The 23224-nt window shown below is 30.4% G+C and overlaps 7 protein-coding genes across 7 annotated transcripts; 5 read left to right on the top strand and 2 right to left on the bottom strand.

Annotated features, from left to right (window-relative positions):
- Nucleotides 1-1222: 1222 nt before the first annotated feature.
- LOC145750273 (stromal membrane-associated protein 1-like) lies at nt 1223-7185 on the bottom strand. Its single transcript, XM_082566265.1, has 11 exons — nt 6950-7185; nt 6386-6519; nt 6004-6089; nt 5733-5814; nt 5424-5512; nt 4620-4765; nt 4115-4257; nt 3787-3925; nt 3270-3392; nt 2890-2960; nt 1223-2676 (listed from the first exon to the last, which is right to left on the bottom strand). The coding sequence occupies exons 1-11, from the start codon at nt 7065-7067 to the stop codon at nt 2353-2355; spliced, it is 1455 nt and encodes a 484-aa protein (XP_082422391.1). The 5' UTR covers nt 7068-7185; the 3' UTR covers nt 1223-2352.
- Nucleotides 7186-9091: 1906 nt separating this feature from the next.
- On the top strand, nt 9092-10313 carry LOC145749719 (alpha-tocopherol transfer protein-like). The gene has a single exon (XM_082565557.1). It carries the CDS (start codon nt 9177-9179, stop codon nt 9999-10001), a length of 825 nt encoding a protein of 274 aa, XP_082421683.1. The 5' UTR covers nt 9092-9176; the 3' UTR covers nt 10002-10313.
- A 223-nt stretch (nt 10314-10536) lies between these two features.
- On the top strand, nt 10537-12219 carry LOC145749717 (alpha-tocopherol transfer protein-like). The gene has a single exon (XM_082565556.1). The coding sequence runs from the start codon at nt 11129-11131 to the stop codon at nt 11960-11962; it is 834 nt and encodes a 277-aa protein (XP_082421682.1). The 5' UTR covers nt 10537-11128; the 3' UTR covers nt 11963-12219.
- Nucleotides 12220-12678: 459 nt separating this feature from the next.
- On the top strand, nt 12679-14481 carry LOC145750351 (alpha-tocopherol transfer protein-like). The gene has a single exon (XM_082566368.1). The coding sequence runs from the start codon at nt 13450-13452 to the stop codon at nt 14272-14274; it is 825 nt and encodes a 274-aa protein (XP_082422494.1). The 5' UTR covers nt 12679-13449; the 3' UTR covers nt 14275-14481.
- Nucleotides 14482-14842: 361 nt separating this feature from the next.
- On the top strand, nt 14843-15658 carry LOC145749868 (alpha-tocopherol transfer protein-like). The gene has a single exon (XM_082565747.1). The coding sequence runs from the start codon at nt 14843-14845 to the stop codon at nt 15656-15658; it is 816 nt and encodes a 271-aa protein (XP_082421873.1).
- Nucleotides 15659-16386: 728 nt separating this feature from the next.
- Nucleotides 16387-17846, top strand: LOC145750107 (hematopoietic prostaglandin D synthase-like). Its single transcript, XM_082566052.1, has 4 exons — nt 16387-16777; nt 17077-17279; nt 17382-17474; nt 17545-17846. The coding sequence occupies exons 1-4, from the start codon at nt 16645-16647 to the stop codon at nt 17713-17715; spliced, it is 600 nt and encodes a 199-aa protein (XP_082422178.1). The 5' UTR covers nt 16387-16644; the 3' UTR covers nt 17716-17846.
- A 476-nt stretch (nt 17847-18322) lies between these two features.
- On the bottom strand, nt 18323-23147 carry LOC145750615 (coiled-coil domain-containing protein 62-like). The gene is made up of 9 exons (XM_082566686.1): nt 22938-23147; nt 22101-22267; nt 21335-21436; nt 20863-21034; nt 20508-20609; nt 20337-20425; nt 19646-19746; nt 18993-19152; nt 18323-18917 (listed from the first exon to the last, which is right to left on the bottom strand). The coding sequence occupies exons 1-9, from the start codon at nt 23122-23124 to the stop codon at nt 18837-18839; spliced, it is 1161 nt and encodes a 386-aa protein (XP_082422812.1). The 5' UTR covers nt 23125-23147; the 3' UTR covers nt 18323-18836.
- Nucleotides 23148-23224: the final 77 nt, after the last annotated feature.

The following is a 23224-nucleotide window of genomic DNA, read 5'->3' as shown; positions in this document are numbered from 1 at the left end:
TTACAAAACCAAACATCCCCCGGGCTTTGTTTTTATGTTCGTGGTATTCTAATTTCTTTAAACTACAAACAAGCAGTTATATAAACAAAAAAGGGTTTTCCATTATTAGATATTTAAGTATCAAAATAAGTATTTAGATAAACATAACTACTCGAAGTTGTAGCTTATTTTGGATAAATCCACATAAGCTAACCTTTAATTTTATAAACAAACAGTTTTTGATGTTGATTTGAAATGAAATTGTTATTTATTTGCTGTCAAGCTTTGGCGTATTTTTCCTCCCTATTTTAACAATGAGTTCCAATACTTTTAACTATAACTTGTTTATCGAATTTGCGGGTTATTTAACAACTCTTTTCACATGGGAACTCTAACCTCGTTTCTCTAGTATTGAATTATTTTTCCAACGATTCATTCTTGGTTTTTATTAAGTGTAAATGTTCGTTTTAAAAACAGTTAGGTAATTTCGTTTTACTGAACGGATGCCACTTAATAAACATAGATTAAGACATTACTTAAATTCAAAGTTTATTTCCGTAAGATTTAGCCAGAATTTTATATTCTTGTATCAACTAACCACTAAAGGATGTCCTTAATAATTAAAATTTATAATTCGCTACAAAGAAGCAAAGTAATTAACAACAATAATATTAATTCCAGCTGCTTTCTTATCCCACAGGATCTTAAAACAACGCTTAGCCCAAAATCAGCCTTAGCCAAACCTTAAAACCAGTCCAATTAATATTTACCCAAAAAAACATGTCAAGCCGGTAGTTTTTAAAAGCAATTTTTTTTATGTTACTTTATGATAAGCTAGCCCAAAGTAAACCCAATAGTAACAAAGTTAAGATATCAGACCGGCAGCGTGTTGTAGTGGTTAGAACACTTGCTACACCACACATGAGGTCGTGGGTTCAATCTCCAATGCTCTCATGCTGTAGCCCCTTGAGTAAGGCGCTATAAACGGTATGAACTTCTGCTGAGCCAGCACTTAATTAGCAGCATTATTATCGGACAATTATAATCTATATAATATTCCGTAACTCGAGACTGGGTCGGAGTAACTGATGTTACTTTGAGTTTAGCTTGTATATTCGACCTTTCCACATCGAGGATAAAGATATACTAAAAAAAATATATTGTTTTTTATTCTTTTTAGTCTTTTATGTTGTTTTTTTTTATTTTTAATTATTAAAAATGAAAAAACTAAGTATTTGCTATTTTATTTCACCGCGCTAAACAATACAAAAGTTTTTTGCGAGGTCTTGACACAATAAAAAGAAAAATTCACAATAATAAAACCCTTATTTTGGACATCTAATTCAAAGCTATAACATACGTTTAAACATAAAATGTTAAACACCTTTATGTAGCATGTATATTACTAAAAGTAAGTTGAGTTGAATTACTTCGCTATATGACAGGCAAAATTATAGTGTTTTGGTTTGTTATATAAAAACAAAATTAGCTAAAAAATAATTTACATATTTACAGGTTAAAAGAATGGTTTTAAACGATAAATTTTTCAACAAAATTATTAACAGTTATTTACAACAAAAAGTCCTATTTTTGATTTGACTAAACATAAAAAATCACCATTAAAAATGTAAAATTTTATCGTTACACTAGACTAGATGAATATTTAAAAAAGTCGGGGATAAAAACTTTGATAAATTATTAGAATTTAACTCTTACTTTCATTTTAAACGACAAATATTTACAATGCATTCGTTAAATTAAACAAATATTATAAAAAAAAAAACTAGAAAATTTCCACCTATTTTTTTAACATAAAAGACAAACCTATACTAGGTTTACATAAATTATAAAAATATATTTATATCTAGTGGATTTTAATTAAATTAAGTTGTAATTTAAATTTAAGTAACATTTGGTAAATTTTAATGTAAAAATCTTAATTTTGATGTACTTTTGTAATAGAGTATAAAAATGTGTAATAAAAAAGATTATACCCTTTAAATGTGATGTTACATTACCAATTTGAAGTAAATTTAGCTTAATGGAATAAATGGAATTGTACAGGCTATACTTAATCATGAATAAAACCCATGTCACTTCCCCAAAATAAGTAAATAAATAATAAATTACATGAATGTGAGTTAGCAAGTTGAAAGATGTAGCCCAAGCTAAGCAACTTATTCAACAACACTTAATCATTTTAATTTTTGTTGTTGTTAATATAAAAATGACTGGGTTTTAAGACAGCATTTTAACAAACAAAAAAGATCTTTTAATTGCTAAAATTTAAACATAATCATAACTTCATCTTGAAGTTCATTATTTAAATAATTAAATTTAAAAATAAAAAGAATAAACCTTAAACATCGCAACTTATTTCCATAATTGATTACTTAATGTTTGCCCACTATTAACAGCACCATTACCCCACTGACCCCCAAAATTGCCCCCCATATTTGGCAACGAAGGCTGACTAGAAGTTAACCCATTATGAGCACCCAAGCTTCCATTATACCCCATGTTTGGGGTTAAAGTTTGCCCATAACCCATTTGGGGCTGTTGGGGCTGTTGGGTCATATTATTCTGCCCCGACATTTGCGGCATTGAACTGTATGAACGCATGCCACCACTGGATGGGTGTAAAGAGCTGTTCATATTTCCTCCAAGTTGTAAGTATTGCATTTGTTGTTGCATTTGCTAGAAAATATATTTCACTTTTTTTTAAATAATTAATCACTTTTTTTGAAGATATTTATCCTCGATGTGATAAGACTGAGCAGTAATCAAACCAAGAAACATCAGGGAATCGAACCAAAGACCTCATGTAGTAAGGTCAAATGTTCTAACCATTACACCATGACGCCGAAATAAATTTTTAAAGTGTAGACACTAAAAAATTATAATATCTACCTGTTGTTGTTGTTGTTGATATTGTTGTTGGAATTGCTGTTGTTGTAGGTTTTGTTGTTGATAGCCCATCACTACAACAACAACAAAAATAATTGAAAAAAACTATTACCAATCACATACAAAAAGTTAAGAAAATTTTTAGCATAGTTGTAAAACTAAACAGTTTTTATTATTTTTTATTAGCTTATCTTAATATAAATCAAAAATTAACTAACAACTCTTATCTAAGTCAACATTACCAAGGACTGCCCTGATAACAAGGTTAATTAAAATAAGGAACCTTCTAAAATACACAAGTATATAGATAACATTATACTAAAATACAAAATCAGATATATTTGGAAATTTATTTAAAAATAATTAAACTTTTATTTTTTTACTGTTCATTCCCATTTGTTGAGCTTGGTTGAATTGGTTGTTAGGGTATCCCATATTGGTTGTCATAGTTACTGGCTGCTGTTGTCCGTATTGCATTTGTGGTTGGCTCACCATTCCATATTGGCCTAAAAAGTATTTAAAATAACCTTTTTTCATCCATAAAAATTGGTTTAAAATCATTTTATATAAAAAATTTAAAACACAAAATTTATGCAACTTAAGTTTATTTGTAATTCTAATCCTGTTTATTAAAAAAACAATTATTAACAAAAAACACCTTTTAAAAAAAACACAAAGCTTATTAAACGGTATTTACATGTATGTCCAACTTATAGGCAAAAAAATGTTTTGTTGTTAATGTACAAGTAAATTAACACTGTCAAATATTAGTTTTGAGTTGCGACAATATTATGACAATTAAAATTTAGACTATAAGCCAGGCTATTGACTAGTGTTAACAATAGTATAGGAAATTAAAAAAAATACAATAAAGTTAATTCGGAAAACTATAGTTTTTACCTTGAACTTGATTGTATGGATTGTTTGGTTGCATTGTCATTGCATTAGTTTGATTGGATTGACCGTACAGCGATAAAATTGAATCTTTGCTCATCACCTTTTTATCAGCTGATTTCTCCTCCTCAACTATCTCTGGTGCCTTGATCCAACAAATATAAAACAGTAATGTTAAATAAAACTTGGCCTTTTTTATCTAGCAAACAAAAGAATTAATTTATACATAAAGAAAAAAAAAATGGTTCTACTTGAATTTTTTTTTCTTACAAAAATTGGTTTCCTATTTAGCCATACATTTATTATATAATGTGGGTAATATTAATTATTTTACCTGTCCAGTTGCATTTTGTTGTGGAGGATTAGAACTAGGAGGTTGCATCGATGCAAAGAGATCAAAAGTGAGGTCGGAGCTTGGTAAAGATTGAGCGGGAGGAATGTTAAATTCGTTGTTGTTTTGAAGTTCAACGGGAGAATCTATTTCAGAGTTTGTTTATTTTTGTAATCAAAACTTTAAATTCATTTACAATACCAAAAACTTTTTTAATTCATCGTTACTATCTGTTAGTTGAGCAAAGTGACGATTTCAGAATTTAAAGCAAAACTTCATTTAAACCACCTTTTTAAAGGCACTATAGCATCGACATGAAAGAAATGGGGATCAAACCTATGACCTTATGTTGTAAAACTAAGTGTTTAAGCAACTACACCATACTCCTAATGCAGTGTATCTAGTTTGCCAAAACAATCATACATAACATTTTTGCTTACATTTCACCTGCATTTTTATCTAATTAAAATTTTTTAAATTATAAACATAGAATAAATTTTTGACTTACTTAGTCCAAGTAAATCATCAGCATGTGAAGTTTTAACTGGTACAGGCTGTTGTACTTGTTGTTGGGTTGGTGGTTTAACTTGTACAAGAACAGGGGAAACATTTCTTTTTGGTCTTGATACAGGAGCTGGAATAAACTTTTCAGACCTGACAAAAAAAAATAAATGATTTAAAAAAAAATTTTAAAAATTTAAAAAAAAAGTATATATATAAAAAATATATATAACATAAAAAAAAATTAGAACATCGAAAAGCAATGGTTTATTATTGCCCAAAATAAATTTTTTTTGAGTGAAAAATTTTTTTTTTCAATTTTCGTTACTAGCACTGCATGGTATAGTGCAACTTTAAAAACAATTTTGTTTTAATCATTTCCTGTGAAGTAATCAATTTCAATTTAAAATCAACACAAATAATATTTCAGTATTGCAATTGGATCATATCGAAAACTGGATGCGTTGCCATTTTAGTTTATAAATAAAGTAGGCTATAGTTACGTAAAAACATTGCTATTTTTAAATATGATTTTATAAGCCAGCACACTAATTAAACTGACAAACTCAATAGTTTAACAATATTTATGGGGTATATATTAATATATCATATAATGCTTGGCTGTTTATACGTAGTATCTATATATCATGACTTAAAATCTAATCTTTAATTATGTTTTGCTTTTTTTGCTTGCTTAATATTTCTATTTTTCCATTATACCTTTTATATTCTTTTTTTTGGTAATTGTATGATTTTGATTTATTGGTTGCATTTTTAATACATCTAATTCAAGAACATTTGTTGTTCTTACCGACTAGACAATTCGTTGTTAGTTTCCTTTTTTCTTTCCTTCTTTTTGCTTGCAGGACTTGCACCATTTGTTTCATAAATTTTAAATTCCTACAAATAAAAAAACCTTTAATTAATGGAAAAAAAAAATTTGAAAAAAAAATTAAAAAAAAATTATATACAAAAAAAATTAGCTTTTAATCAATACCTAAACCACAGTATTTATAGTTATAAAGTAAAATCTGGTAAAATATATATCATTGATTTTTTTAAATTGGGCAGTCAAAATTTATTTTACACTCTACAATATATTGATTTTTATTCGACAAACCTCTATTGGCCTTAAAGGTAATTCAGTTGATAAAGCGTATTTTCTCTTCTCATATTTATCTCTTATAAAATACTCCAGATTTCTAAAAATAAAATAATCAAAAACTATAAAAATTTACTAACAATCATTTTTTTTAATGTAGAGGGTATTCATTGAAAACAATACTTTCTAATAATAGAGACAACAACATTTACATTTAAATACTTTAAAGGCAGTGTTATATTTTTATTTTTTATTATATTTGATATTTTTTAAAAAACAATTAACTTACGAGTCTGTATTTGGCCTTTTGAAGTCTTTGGAAAGTTTGGCTTCGTAATAATCTTTTGCCCAGCCATTTCCTTTACCACATACTTTCTAACAATTAAAATTTTTTTTTAATTGTATGTATATATATATAATATAGGCTATTTAAAAATCTAAATTTAGTCAAAAGAATTACATTTATTACTATAAAAGTGCACTAACCAAACTAATATAAAAAAGGCCAGTACTTAATATTATTGGTCCTATTTTAATTTAATACTTAACATTAGTGGTGTTAATAATTTTTTTAAACTTTTTCATATATATTAAAATGTAACATTTTTTAAATCAAATTTAATTTTATTAATAAAACTATATAATTATTTTAACTTGTTTTTTTTGCTTACCACAATTTGATCTGTCGTCCATGTGTCCAAGTTAACTGACTTAACTTTAGAAATATGAACCCCAAGACTGCGATGAATTCCTGAACATCTGATACAAACAAATATTCCAAGATTCCAAGACACCCACCTTGGTCCTATAATAAAATTCACAAGAAATATATTTAAAATTTAACTAGAAAAATATTAGGATATATGGATCTCTATTAGTTTCGCACACACTATATAAACAGGGTGTGTAACCAAAATGCGGCACATGTAATTAAACAAAGAGGTTGCATAAATTAAACCCTTACTCTAACCCTCACCTATTCCGTTTACCCATTAACACATCTGACTCGTAAAGTGGACTAAGTTATACTCATTAAAACATATTTTAACTAATTTTTAATGTTTGGTTGAACAATTGCCATACTTAGGTTATAACGCCTTGTTAAATTCAGGCGTGCGAAAGTAATAGAGATCCGGATATATATACAGTACATCTTAAGTAAATCAAAAGGGTAATTTAATTTATTTATTAGCTTATTAAAACAGTTGGAATTTAAAAAGTTTTTTTGTTAAAACCTTTTGCGAGGCAGTCAGCACAATATTTATTTTCCTCTCTGGAAAGTATTTTCGCTAAAATATTTTTGTATTTTTCATTTTGTTGATGTTGCCTTTCACGGTCTTGACGAGTTGCCATAATTCAAAAAAAATCAACTTGTAGATTTTAATCTGATGAATCCTTGCAGTTGTTCTTATTTTATTCAATCGTATTTAATAAAAAACAAACAATATAACTGGACAGATATATCGTATATTCAGACTGAAAAAATATAAAATATTTAGATTTAAAATTTAGAATATAAAATAGAAAAAATTGATAATAGTTTTGACAAAGATTAAGTTAATTGACGCCTTATGCATCCTTTGTTCAAAAACATTACGTAAACATTTTAAAATGTAGGTGGAATACAGACTTAGTGTTAAAAATCTGTAATCGCAATATTTACAGTAAGCTGTGTCAAGTTTTGAAATTTTACTACTATCCTATCCTAACTTCCTATTTCTTGCCTTCTTAATACTATAAGCTAGCACACCAATCATTTAGTTAGTGGTTAGCCAACGATCGTTCTTTAAACTGACTGACTTACTTAACAAAGACATAGAAGGCTTTACTGATATAAGTAGGAAAACAAGATATAGGAAGTATAAACATATCACATACAACAAAATACAGGTTGTAACTAAATATGACACTTGTGAGTTAAACATTAATTTACTTTTTTATAACTTGTGAGTTAGGTTAGGGCTGTCAGTTTTTAAAGCAGGGTTTATAATTTAACTTTATCATTCATACTTCAGTCCGTCAGTACTTGCTCTAAGTTCCTTTATAAAACAACCATGTTTTTATTGCCAAAAGTTTTATTGCCAAAAGTTTTTAAAGTTTTTTACCAAAAGTTTACAAAAAGTTTAATACTTAAAACACTAAAATAAACGCTAAGCAAGTTTAAAAGCTAAGTGGAATCGGAAGCCTGTTTTTTCATACGTAACCAATTTCACATTCCTAAAATTTGTCACAAAACTTAAAATTATAACCTAGAAGTTGTAACAAAATCATGGCAGTAAAAATCTCGTGTCAACATACTGCCTTCTGAGTTAAGATCTCTGTCGCCTTGCCCAAATTTTACTTCCTTAACAAATTTACACAAACGCATTAACTTTAAAAATTACTGTATATATAATAAATTAATTAAATTAAATAATATTTTAATATAATTTTTTTAACAAAGGTGCAAATGTCAATAAAAAACATGTAAATTGTATTCAAGGTATGTCTTTACTTGAAAAAAATAATTTGATATGTTGTATAAATGTATAACCATATTATACATATTATTGTCATTGCTTATATTTACTTAAACTAATTTATAAATACATCTTTTAAACATATGAATAGGCATAATAAATTAGTTGAAAACACGAAATATAATGTAATTCAATAAAGCAAAAATTACCACGTTTAAAAAACGTGATATTTATAATACAAATATAGAGTTTTTAACAACAATAAACTGCTTTATAAGCACAAAGACATTCGTAAGTCAAAAGACTCGTCTGCGCGAATTACAAAAGCTTGTGTTGGTGTAATGTTCGATACAATGGCGAGCGAGGCAAAGTAAGAAATTAATCGCTTGTTTATAATTGTCCACGGGCGTTAAAAATATGCTTCACCCAAAATAAGTGCGGTTTTCATTAGCTTTTTTTAGTTTGAACCAGAAGAACAGTAAGTCAGTTGTAGTTTTTTTTTCACTTGGCTAATGATGCCTGACTTGTATGGTTATTAGGTAAATGTTGTTATTTAAGATTGGCACACCTAAGTTCATTTGAATAGCATTACAATAGCTTTTTAAAGCCTTCAACAGAACTAATATTTGCATATTATTTAAAACATTCTATTGTAAAATAGCAAAGAAATAAAAGTATAGTAGTTTTAAACTTAGGGACTGCAATTTAACAAACAGTTCTAGTTTAAGTTAGCCTTAGCAAAAAAAAGAGTTTATTATTTTAAAGTATATTGCAATCATTTGGCGTTTTGTTTTGTTATTTAAAATAAGGTGTAGAGAGTAATGAATGACAAATATTTAAACCATACTAACTACTACAATACTTACAAACATTATAATTAAAGTATTTTATTGTAATCAGTTTGTAAGTTTAAATTGGTTAAACATATTAAAACTTACCAGTAGTAATTTACAAATGACATGCCTGCAGGTGTTTTAATACAAAAATATTTTTGGTAGCAAAAATGGCAATTAAATATAAATGTAAACTATCTGAAAAACTGATTGAAAAAGCAGCAGTTGAATTAAACGAACCCCGAGACAACGAGAAGCGTTTGATCGAAATCGAAAAATTAAGAACAAGTTTTGCCAATTCTGTGCCGGAAATTGCGTCACAACATAACTATGATGACGTGTTTTACTTGAGGTTTTTACGCACGGCCAAGTTCAACCAGGACCGGGCCCTTACTATGATAACTAACTATCACATACAACGCCAAACCTGGACGGAAATGTTTGAAAAGGTGAATAATCCAGCAGTAATTCCTGAGGCCCTTGATAATGGAAGCGTTTTGCCATTAGAAGGTCGAGCAAAAGACGGATCCGCTGTTATAATAGCAAGACCAGGTATAAACGGAATGGCGGTGCTGATTGATATGTATGCCATGGCCATTATGACGTTGGAGAAACTTTTAGAAGACGAGGAAGTGCAAATAAACGGGGTAACCATTATTGAAGACTTAGCCTACATGAACATGGAACTGATTAAGCAGATGACACCGTCCTTTGCAAAGAAATTTGTAAATTTTGTCCAGGATGCTATGCCTGTCCGCTTCAAGAGCCTAAATTTTACCAACGAACCCAAGGCGTTCGACATTATTTTTGCAATTGTTCAACCATTTCTAAAAGACAAAATGAAGAAAAGAATTCAGGTGCACGGCACTAATTTCAGCAAGCTATATAACGTGGTCGATAAAACGGTCCTGCCTTTTATGTTTGCTGGATCGGGACCTGAACTGGACCCGGAATATTGGAAAAGCGAATTAGAAGGAGAAGATACTGCTTTGTAACAGCCAAAAGAACGTTTAATATCACCTAACAGTGCACAACCAACCCCTATTTCGCTTGTAGAATAAATGTCTTTCTCCTGTGATTTCTAATTTGTTGATAAGAATACTTTGTCGTAGCGTTGCCTTTAAAAAATGCCATTATATAACTAGTTCTGTCGTTTGAAAACAATAATTCGGCTAGTTTTACTAAGAATGTCTTAGTTTTTAAGTAAAAAACTACTGACATAACATTATTTTGCCGTGTTAGCCTTAATCAGCAAACAAAAATAGTTTTTTTGTAATAAAAATACATACAGAAACTTTAGAACTTTACTATTGTTGTGTTGTATCATAAAGTCTTACAAGATATAATATCTTTCTATTTTAAATTACTTGCGTAACATTTTTTTTCACCTAGAAGTCAAAGGCCCACCTAGGTAAACATGTGGCGTCATTTTTGTATGTTTATGACGTAACAGTCACGCAAAAAATGACGCACTGTTTCAATAAAAGTTGCTATATAAACTTACCGTAGCGGAAAATGATCGTACCATTGTACGGTGTGTAAGATGATGCTACAGGCTCAGGCAGTGTTAAAATTCCTAGGAAATGAACCAAAGTCATTTGTGTTAGTGATAAGCGTCGACTACCTATACCAATCAATCAGCGATTGACTTTTGCCCTTACCATCTAGCTCACATGATAATAAGCAAATATTTGCTTGTATTAATCCAATCTTGTAAATGATTAGCGAAAAGCCAAGCCACAGCCATTTGTTAAAGCATTCTTTATAAAATAAATATGAGTTTTAATGAATTTAGAATTTAATTAGAAAAGCGAAAGAGAATAGTAATATGTGTTTTCAAATTGTCATGCGTTTTTAAATTAAAAATAAGCTATAGTGGTAGGAAGTAAGTGGTCATGTTGTGTAAAATTATAACTAACAAAAACAAGTAATAAGCATTTCCGAAATACTAAAAACGCTCTAGCAACAGCAGTTACATAACAAATTAACTCAAGTAGGTTATTTACTAAACATTTTAATATCTACTTTAGGTGTAGTTAAAACATTCTAAAAAAAGGGGGAATTAGCTGCTTTTTAAAGTATCGGTAAAGGCAGCTATTATATAAAAACAGGAACTAAATAAATGGCTCCGCTAAATAGAAAACGATATCAATGTAACCTACCTCATGAACTACTGAATAAGGCGGCAGAAGAGTTAAATGAACCTAGAGACAACGACAAACGCCTTCAAGAGATCGACATACTAAGAGAAAACTTTCATAATTTAAAGAAGGGTTTAAAAGTTAAGCAAGACGATGATTTGTTTTACTTACGCTTTCTAAGAACTGCAAAATTTAATCAAAAAAGAGCTCTGGGTATGATGAAAAACTACCACGTACAAAGGTCGAGTTGGAAGGAGGTTTTCGATAAGGTTTCGAACCCAGCTTTAATTAAGAACGTACTGAGCGTTGGTGAGGTCCTGCCCTTAAAGGCAAAGGCTAAAGATGGGTCAACAGTTATTATATGCAGGCTGGGATTGGGTGACGAAAAACTGTTAGTTAACTTTCTTGTAAGTACTATTCTTACACTGGACAAGCTACTAGAGGACGAGGAAATGCAAATCAACGGCCTAACTGCAATCCACGATTGTAGCTATTCTCAGGGTGCATTTGCAAAGCAGTTAACACCCAATCTAGCAAAACGTTTCTTTGGTCTAGTCCAAGATGCGATGCCAGTTCGACTAAAAAGCGTCAACATCGTAAATAACCCTCGTATTTTTGATGTGTTGTATGCCATGATCAGCCCCTTCTTTAAAGACAAACTAAGAAAGCGCTTCGCCGTACATGGTACGGATTTTAGCGACCTGTACAATGTTGTTAGCAAGAACGACCTCCCCCATACTTTTGCAGGTTCGGGCCCTGAACTCGACGCATCTAAATGGAAAGAAGAATTATTAGGTCGAGATACTGCGGTGTAAAAATTGTTTTTATTTCTATAATATTTTTGCTTTAAATAATTTATAAAAGTTATTATTCTCAAATATTTTAATTTTTTGCAATTATGCAAAAATCTTTAAAAAAATTACATTTTTTGCCTGACAAAAATGATTGCAATTAATAAGCACGTTTATTAATTATTTGAATGTTTGCATTTAGGGTAAACGCGAATTTTTTTTAATTTTATAGCTTTTTTATGTTTTACAATACTTTAAAAAATCTTGTAGCTTTTTGTAATTTTTTTAAATATTAATTACATGTATTTAAATATTTTGACAATTATATTTGCTATTTTTTTGCTATACTTAAAAATTATTTATTTCAAACTTTAGTAAATTATATATTTTTAGGTTTTAATTGTTTGAAGATAACAATTATAACAAAAATTGTGTAAAAAACGCAATATTGTTTCAATAAATTATTATTTTTCTTAACTGAGCCCTTTTTCTGATGACTACACTAAAATTAAAATTGGTTTATAGATTATTAAAATAAGAAAAGTTATTGCACCACGAAACGATACTTTATTAGTTAAATTTTAACACTTTGAACTTCGATCCAGGGTTATACATTACACAAACATGTACTATAAAGCACAACGACACCGTAAAAAATTACAGCGAAAAGTTTAAAAAACGTAATACTATCCCTATAGAACAACCATGATAGTAGGTAGTGCTTTATTTTGCCAGGGCAAACATAGATGCCATGCTATCGTATTAGCGGTAAGGTTAAAACATCATAAACTATTGTTAGCCCCAAAATGTTTGCGTAAATGAGCTGTTAAAGACATGGCAAGTTTGTCCATGCAGGTCTGAGTGTAAACAGATTATATAACAGTTTTCAGTGTTTTTAAAGTTAAACAGTCTAGTAAATTACATTTTTACTAGGCTAGTGTAAGTAACAAACTGGTTTAAGTTATGTAACAAAGCTAATTTCGTAAGGGCAAAGATTTAAAGTAGTTATTTTCATGGCTAAGTAAATACTATTTATCTAACAATACAAACAAGTTACATAACAGAAAAATATAAAAAAGACAGGTTTTGTACTGCGTATGTTTTAATAAGGCGATTGCTATGATAAATGATGTCGCAATAACCTATAAGCTATAATGTATAACGTATTTTTAAGATAGCATGTAATTAATTATCAGCATGTAGCAGTAACATCACGATTTTCAAATATCATGCTGATCTTATTTCTCTATTTTTCTTAGAATCTGCTGAAATTGACACTATCTAACAGTTACTGCTTTAGGGGTTTTACTTATATTAGTGTAAAATGAACATTAAATACAGGTTTTAGTTTTTCTCTAACGTTGTTTAAACGTAAATGATAAATTATTTGCAGTGTAGTCTATGCCATTGTCAGTTTATTGTAAAAAGTTTATAAAATAGAACAGTATTTATTCAAGTAATTTGTTTAATTTAACAACGAATTTTCAGTTTAAATAAACATCTTTTGTAAAATGACACAAGAAAGATATGAATGTAAATTGTCACCTGCTATATTGGATAAAGCATGTCTAGAACTAAACGAACCCAGAGACAATCAAAAACGATTAGAAGCAATTGACTCACTCAGAGATGCATTTAAGGAAAAGTATCCCGAAACTAAACTTGTTCGAGAGGATGATGCTTTTCTACTTCGGTTCTTAAGAGCCCGAAAATTTGAAGAAGACCGCGCATTGCAAATTTTGTTAAACTACCACGTGAACATTGCAGCATGGCCTGAGGTTTTTGACAAAGTACGAAACCCAATACTTATAGAAGATAACCTGAACCTTGGCGTAGTTCTTCCTATAAAGGGAAGGGCAAGAGATGGTTCTAAGGTTGTTATTGGGCGACCTGGCATCGGAGAAAAACAGGACATTCTTGAGTTGTACGCTGCTATATTTTTAAGCATCGAGAAAATGATAGAAGACGAAGAAACTCAAGTAAGTGGTGTTACTGTTATCCAAGATCTAGCCTATTATGGGATGGAATATGTAAAACAAAGCGGGCCCTCTATGCAAAAGAAATTCGTCAGCATAGTGCAGGACTCTTTACCGGTTCGTACAAAAAGTATGAACATAACAAATGCACCTAAGTTTTTCGAAGTGGTTTGGAAAATTGCTCAACCATTCATTAAAGAAAAAATGAAAGAAAGGTTTAGTCTGCTTGGTACTAATTTTGATGGATTATACCGAAGGGTGGATAAGGCTGTGTTGCCACCAATGTTTGCTGGGTTGGGACCAGAATTAGACCCAGAAGAATGGAAATCACAACTTATAAGCCAAGATACTGCCTTATAATTTACCATTATTCACGTTTTCTTTTAATTTAAATGCAAAACCCAGTTTTTTTCGCAATCAAAGTAGGCTGTGATTTTCTATAGCTTTATTAAATTTTCCTATATCTGTTTATAGCTTTTTCATAATTCAATAATGAATAATTTAGTTTAAAATTCTAGTTAGGCAACAATGTATTTTAAATGGAGATTAAGGCCATACGACAACTATTGTGCAATATTGTTTTTTTATAAGCTTTTTAATAATTGTTTTTTATGTAACATCTGTACATTAAAAACGTTACATCGTTGTTAAATAAAAAACATTTAAAAAGAAATTTCTTATTTGTCAATATTTTAAAGTTATTATACAACAAACAGAGGACAAGTAATAAAGCACAGAGAGTGCCTATTCGACTAAACAAAGTTTATTTTGCGGCCATAAAGACTAATACGTATTCATTTCACATCACGTCTTACTTACATACACTTTGCGAAGGTCGCATTGTACTTAGTTAATAATTTACTTTTTGCTTAATGTTAAAAAGGTTTTAGGCAATTTATTAAAAGTTGAATACTAAATAAAGTATACAATGGGTCGCTATGAATGCCATCTATCTGATGAGTTATTAGAGAAGGCGGTATCTGAACTTAATGAACCCAGAAACAATTCTGAAAGATTGGCAGCTATTGACGAACTGCGTAATGCTTTTAAAACAAAAAATCCCGATAATAAGCTAGTCAAAGAAAGCGATGATTTTATTCTAAGATTTTTACGCGCCAAAAAGTTTAACCAGACCGTTGCCCTTGAAATGCTGACTAATTACCATGTTAAAATCAGTTCGCTTAAAGAAGTGTATGAAAAAATTAAAAGCCCAGCGTTGATTAGTGAAACTATAAACGCTGGATCCGTTGTTCCCTTGCATGGGTATGCAAGAGACGGGTCGACAGTTATAATCAGTAGACCGGGTTTGGTTCCCAACCAAACGCCGACTGATTGGATGGCGAATATTATTCTTACCATGGAAAAAGTACTGGAAAGTGAAAAGTTTCAAATATGTGGGGTCACTGTAATCAGCGACTTCGCTTATGGAAATGATTACGTCAAACAAATGACACCATTTCTTGCCAAAAATTTTATGGGAATCCTGCAAGATGCGATGCCAACCCGCGTTAAGAGCTTAAACGTGACCAACGAGCCCGTGTTATTTGACATAATCTATGCCATGATTTACCCCTTGTTGAAAGAAAAAATGCGCAAAAGATTTCGTTTGCACGGCCAGGATTTCAGCAAGTTGTACGAGATCGTGGATAAGTCGGTATTGCCGCCAATGTTTGCTGGTACTGGGCCTGAAATTGACAGCAACTGGAAAGATGAACTACTAGCCAACCAAGATACCCCCTTGTAGATTTTACATATTAATTTATACCAAAAAGAATAAAATTTTGCGAAATATATATGCAACCTAATTTTTGGGTTTTACACAGCAGTTGTAATAGTACATAAAAAACGGACCTTTTTGACAACTGAGTATATTAAACTATGTTAAATAACTGTTAAGTAGTTCACTGAGTTCAAAATCGTTAAAGCACAAGCGTGGGACTTAGTAAGTGTTTTGTAAGTGAAGCACAAAAAAAAGATTGACTTGTGAATATGAGATAACCGCAACCCTGTAAAATAATACCTCTTGCGTTATTAAAGTATAATACAGTCCCATTGTTAAGTTTAGGCGCTTAACAGTTGTTTAAGTCAGGCAATCAATACAACTATAAAAATAAAAGATATTTTATTTGTGTCTGACAAGAAAATTTGAATTCGTAATAAATCTTTCTAGAAAAAGTTGAATTGTAGAAAATTGCCTGTCATCGCGAAAAATGCTTTGTCATTCTTTAGGCTTACAGGATTTGAAACAGGATACCAATCGAAAAGTCAACATAAAACCTTAGAAGCTCTAGAAGCGTCGACGCGTATCGCCTAAAGGTGTGTGAAAGAGAGTTTCTTTTATACTGATTCGAATGGAAATTTACCGGCAACTGTTTAAAGTTTAGCCAAGTCATTTCAATTTTGCACAGTCATACCGAAGAGACTACGCTATATATAAAACGTCAGTAATATTACGATTCTCAGATTTGATATAGTCAAAATTAGCAATAGTTCAGACTGATTTATTAAACATAAGGCACAGCATATCATAGTATTAAAACTTAAGCTAAGAGAGATAGTGTACGTAGTCTAACGTTGCAATAATTTTAATTTTGCAAAGTTGCAATACAAACCTATGTACTTGTGTTTTTAACTAAAATTACGTCGAAGAAATATATAAAATTGCGAGTCTTTTTTACAGAAACCTATTTTAAGTTACTTTATTAAGTTACCGACAAAAAAACAATCATCATGCCAAGCTACGAACTAATTTACTTTAAGGGAATGGGCCGAGGTGAACTCGCTCGATTATTATTCGCTGAAAGTGGGGTCCAATATACAGATACCAGACATGAGGGAGAGGCTTGGCTTAAATACAAACCAGGTATTTATAAATAAATTTAATTTTTAGTTTAATTTTTATATCGAAAAGACTGGCAAAAAGTGTCTCTTTTGTTGTTTATATCACACTACCTGATTAATTTAAGCCTTTTTTACATTTTTTTAAATAACCTTAAGGTAATAGGGTTATATTTAATTAGAAAAGGGTGTGTTGTTGGGACATGTTAATCTAACCATGAACGCCAGACCAAGGGCAATTAGCGTGACATTGGTGCGACTCGAGACTTAAAACCTATCGCTAGTAATTAAACTCTAACAGGCGATTTTTTTATTTTGTTTTAGAGGCACCGTTTGGCCAACTGCCTGTATTGAAAGTTGACGGAAAACCGTTGGCTCAGAGTGCTGCGATAACTCGCTTTCTTGCCAGAGAGTTTGGTCTGGAAGGGTCATGCAATTACACCACTGCAGTTGGGGACAGCATTATGGAGAGTCTTTGGGATGCTTTTATGAAAATCCCATTTTTCGAAAAGGACCCCGAGGAAAAAGTAAGTTTTTTTGTTGTTTTTTTTTAATTTCCCCAGCTGCTACGAACAAGTTCTTCTTGTATTTTTAACAAACTTTTCCTGATAAAATGTTTTGTTTTTTAGGCCAGAAAAACGAAGGTGGCTTTGGAAGAAAATGTTAAACCATTATTGACCCGACTGGAAGCTATGCTAACGGACGACTATTTTCTCGGCAAGGTATAATTTTTAAATAAACTAAATATTAAAGTGTAGCATTTATTTTTATTAATAAACTTATTGGTTTTAGAAAGTTTCGGCGGTCGACATAACATTCATGCACCTTTCCCAACAATTGGATAACGTTGATAAAGGTGAATCAACCAAAGGTTTTCCAAAACTTAAGGCGTTACAAAAACGGTGTGAAGAACGTCCTGGGATTAAGAAGTGGATTGCCAATCGACCTGTGACCGATTTTTAGATGTTTTTATTAAAATTAACTTAATAATGATATTATAAAATGATTTTTGTAAATTTATCTCCTTTTTTTGTTGTTGGGTAAAAACGCTTTAAATTGGTTGACTCGTTATTATTAAAGTATAAAAACCGCTACATTTTTGGGTTGTTATTTTTTTGTAAAATAAACGATTGGCGATAGACAAAAAAGTGTTTATTTTCTTCAAATGCCTTTTAAGGTCCGGCGAAAAACAAAATAAAAGGACATAGGTCATGTTTTTAACTTAACTCGGTACAGATATATTATAACCTAAGAAATAAAAGTATGTCTTTTTTGATGTATAAGTTTGCTTATTTTGCAAAAATAACAAGACCCAATTTTATTAAAACAAAATACAGAAAAATGGATTTGTGTTTAAAATATAGTATTTCAAAAGAAATACAACCTTCCAAGTTTTTTCACGTTTTAATATCGTATTTTCTTATCGGTTGTTTTAAAAAATACTAATGGTAAGGTTATTCCATATGGTGTGGTATACCAGGAAATAAAAACGGAAATCCTTTTTCAAGTATTATGTCGTGTTTGTATTTGGAAGCGTTTATGAAATTCCATTTTTCGAAAACGACTCGGAAGAAAAAGTACGAATTAAACCCTTTAGTGATTGTTAAATACACGATAGAACACAAAAATAGTGATTGTTAAATACACGATAGAACACTAGATATTTTACTCTGTATTTGTTTCTCTATAATTTTTAATTGTGTAATTAGTGATAAAAAAATGCCATAATTTTTTGGACCAAAAAGACTAACGTAGACTTAAGAAAATGTCAAACCATTATCGGACTAGCGAGAGAAATAAATTTGAAAACGATTTTTTCCTGGCAAAGTAACTTTTTTGTTTTTAAATAATATAGTAAGATTTTGTGACCTTGGGATATTTATTCGGCTTTTTTGATAAAAACATGTTAAAATTTAAGTCTTAAAAAATTTAATTCAAGATTCAAAAATATTGAAAAATTAAAGAATAATAAAAATGTAATAAAATCCATCTAAAAAAAATGCTTGTGTGTAAAAACTCAGCAAATATAAAAATATATTTTTCTACAAAAATAGGCTAAAAACCTAAATATTAAATTGAAGATATTAAGCAGATTTCTCCAAATTTAAGACCATCTCTCGAGATTCTGACATCAATCTCTGTAACTTATGAGAAGTCCTAGAAAACTATCAAACATGATAGAAAATTTATAAATATAAAAACCCAATTTTATCTGTTTTTACAATAAAATTATTCTCTACCTTTTGTTTTGGTTCGTATCGGGAAGGAATAGGATCAGAGTTGTTCAAATCGCTCATAAATAAAAGTGGGTCCTCCTCTGCAGATCTTCTTGCTTCCTCTAATAACTCGATTGTAGTTTGACTACTACTATCAAGACCATCAAACTCATACAGCGGGTCACTATTCAGAATTCACAGAATATTTTTTAGTTTAATAACACTAAATTGCAAATTATGCATTGTTTAAATGCACCTATACCTAGTGCATATACTATATACTAGACTCTCAATTAGTTTTTTGTATACATTTTTATTCTCTATTTGGGAAGCTCGAATGTGCGACCTAAACATAGACTTACATCAGTTACTCCCAACCCAGTCTTGAGTTGCCTGTGGCAGTTTGGAATATTATATAGAATATATTTGCCTAATAAGTGCGGGTTTACCAGGAGTTCATGCTGTTTATTGGGCCTTACTCAGGGGCACTACAGCATAAGGGCAGTGGAGATTGAACCCACCACCTCATGTGGTATAGCAAGTGTTCTTACCACTACACATCGCTGCCAGTTTAAGAGTATGCAACACACATACCAATATTGTAATATCCTTATAACTTTTAAAATTCTTATGCCTTGTGCCTTGTCCACTTAGGGTTAAACTAAAATATTAGTTACTTGATGTTGTTTAATCGTTGTTCTTGTTTGGATAACATGTTTTGTGAAGCTTCAAGGTCATGCTGCAGCACTGAAAGTTCTTGCTGTTGTCTTTCATATAACTGGATTTAAAAATTTTAAAAAAATAATTTATTTACTGTATCACTAGCAATAAATAACCTATCAGCGCTTTTGTTAAATAGTATGCACCCATTTTGTTTGTAGCTTTAGTAAATAGTAGCATACATCTTTTTTTTGTATATATCTTCTTCTTCAATGTTGGAAGTTCAAATGCGCGACCTAAACATGGAGTAACATCAGTTACCCTGACCCAGTCTCGAGTTGCCTTTAGCAGTTTAGGATATTATAAAGAATATAACTGTCCGGTGATTATGCTGCTAATTTAGTGCTGGCTCAGCAGGAGTTTAAACCGTTTATAGCACATTACTTAACGGCGCTACAGCATGGGAGCAGTGGGGATTGAACCCACAACCTCGTGGTGGTGTAGCAACTGTTCTTATCACTACACCATGCTGCCTGTATATATCTAGCTTGTATCTTTTGAACTTTTATACACCTTTCGTTATGTAAAAAAACATTTTACCTAAACAATTTAGTAACTACATAAGACACTATAAACATAAAAAAACTGAATTGCAAAGATTCTATTTTAGTTTTTTTTTAGGACAATTTGTTGTAAACGAACATTCACCTGTCTTAGTGAACTTAGTTCCATGTCTGTTCGATCCTGCTTAGATTTTTGAAGCTCCAATAACTCTTCTTTCCTTCTCAAATCCTCCTCTAAAAAAATTAAAATCAAAGAATAATAATTTTAAAAATTTTTGTATAATGTGATAAATCAAATTTTAACACAATTCTTTACCAGCCATGTACAGATTTCTTTTCAAGTTTTGTGATTCATCTATACATTTTGCAACTTCTTGGCGTAACTGAATTATATCAGCAGTTTTAGTTGCCATTTCAGCTGTTCAAAAAAAAATTACAATATCTTTAAATTATAAAAAAAAAATCTCATATATATACATATACAATAACTGTGTGTGTTTTAATTATAAATTAATATACAAAAACACAAGCAATCCTTAATGCATAATGGAGTTAAGGCCTACAAAATAAAAAAAACTGTCGTTTTTGGTGCGCAAATGAATTTTCATGGACAAAATTATTTACTAGTTTAAATCTATTATTTAAGGACAACATTTTTAATACAATATTACCAATGTTTCTTTCCAAATCAGCTTTACATTGATTGTAATTGGATTTTTGTTGTTGAAAATTAACAAGTGTAATGGAATTCTCTTTTTGAACTTGATTAAGCTGGACTTCCATTCTGCGTATTTTAGATTTTAACTCAGATATTTCTGCCTCAGCATCAACTAAATCTCCTTTCTAAAGTAAAACACAACAAATTGGTTACAATAAAATTAAAATATGTCTTCATGGCGGTATCAAAAATATATACAAGCATTACCATTTATTTGTTATTATTTAATAATACTAATTTTTTTTTTATGTTGGTAACTTCAATATCTTACTGTAAATATGTTAACTTTTTAACATATATATATAACTTTTATTACCTCAACCTAGTTTATACCAAAAAGTTGAAAATTGATGTGTTTAAAAGAGTTTAAAAACAAAACTAAACATTCCAGAATATATAAGTATATTGCAGCCTAAGGCACTTACTTTTAACTGCAACTGAGTAACCATTTCTTGTTCTTTGGTTTCCAGGCAAGTAATCTTGTTTGTTAATTCTGTGATGGAGGTGTTCAATGTTTCATTCATGTCCTAAAAAAAAATAAAGCTAAAACAATATATATATATAACCTTATTTCCAAACTACTTTAATAAGCAAAGCACTATAAATGGTATAAACTCTTGCTAAGCCAGCATTTAATCAGAAGCTTGGCAATTATAATTTCTAATATCCAAAACTTTTTTTTCTTGTATATATCTTTATCCTCGATGTGGGAAAGTCGAATGCGCGACTTAAACATAGAGTAATATCAGTTACTCCAACCCAGTATGGAGTTGCCTGTGGCAATTTGGGATATTATAGATTATAATTGCCCAATAATTATACTGCTGATTAAGTGATGGCTCAGCAGGAGTTCATACTATTTATAGCGCCTTACTCAAGGGTGCTACAGCATGAGATCAGTGGGGATTGAACCCACGACCTCATGTGTGGTGTAACAAGTGTTCTTACCACTACATCACGCTGCTGATACTTTTAATAGGAACATGAGACTGGGTGAGCTAACTAATTTTACTCTATTTTTAGGTCCTGAAGTTGACCTTCCCACATCACGATTTTAAATAAATACATAGAATAAAGAAAAATGGGATACAAAATTCAGATAAGCCCAGTTTTTTTAACTTCAAGTTAAATATATACCGTACATTAACAAAGTGTAACTTATATTTGTTTTTAAAAAAGATATTTATTAACCTGCAAATCACTTTTCATTATTGAGGTTTCATTAATATGTTTTTCTGCTTGTTTAAGTTTACTTTCTGTTACTCCCAAAACTGAATCTTTGTTTTTGTGTTTTAAATCAGAAATCTTTAGTCGTTGAATTAGTAGACGAAGTTGCTCATTCCTTCTTCTAATTTCAACTACAAAAGTTAAATAAAAAATTGTATTTTTCAAATAAAAATCTGTTTTTAAATATAATATATGCAATAGGATAAGTATTTAAAGGATTTGTTGTATATCTTTATCCTTGATGTGAGAAGATCGATTTCACAACTTAAACATAGAGTAACATCAGTTACTCCGACCCACTCGAGTTGTCTATGACAGCTTTAGATATTAATAAGCATATTGCTGAAGAATTGCCGGCAACGTGGTGTAGTGGTAAGAACACTTGTTACACCACACACAAGGTCGTGGGTTCAATCCCCACTGCTCTCATGCTGTTGCTCCCTTGAGTAAAGCGCTATAAACGATATGAACTTCTGCTGAGCCAGCTCTTAATCAGCAGCATAATTAGCAGGCAATTATAATCTATTCCAAATTGCTACCCACAGGCAATTCAAGACTGGGTCGAATTCTATGTTTAGGTCACGCATTCAACCTTCCCACATCGAGGATAAAGATGTATACAAAAAGAATTAACCTGCTAACTGATTTTGGCTTGGCAGAATTTCAGCCCATATATAGCACTATACTGAAATCGGGCTTAACTAAACAATTTAAAATATACAAAAGTAAGGGACTGCTATTACACTTTAAATATATCAAAAATATGTTACATTAAAAAAATTACAAAATATAGTAAATTACAATTAAACTTATCCTGCTTCTGTTCCAGTTCCAGCATCTTTCTTCTATCCTTCTTCCACGCTACAAGTTGTTGCTGATGAGCTGAAACCATTTCATTTAATTCTTTATCTCTGTCCTTTAATTCACCAATCAACAAATAAATCTCTTGCCTTTGTTTTGCAATGGTTTCATTTTCAAGCTCAGACATTTTAAATTTTAAAAATCACTTAAACTTTCTACTAAAAGCAATAATAGTTAAAGATTTTGTATTGTCTAACTAATATCTTAGTAATTTAATACTATATAGG

Source organism: Corella eumyota, chromosome 4 (genome assembly GCF_963082875.1).
Source record: "Corella eumyota chromosome 4, kaCorEumy4.1, whole genome shotgun sequence".
NCBI lineage: Eukaryota > Metazoa > Chordata > Ascidiacea > Phlebobranchia > Corellidae > Corella > Corella eumyota.
This window is presented reverse-complemented; position numbering and strand designations above follow the sequence as displayed.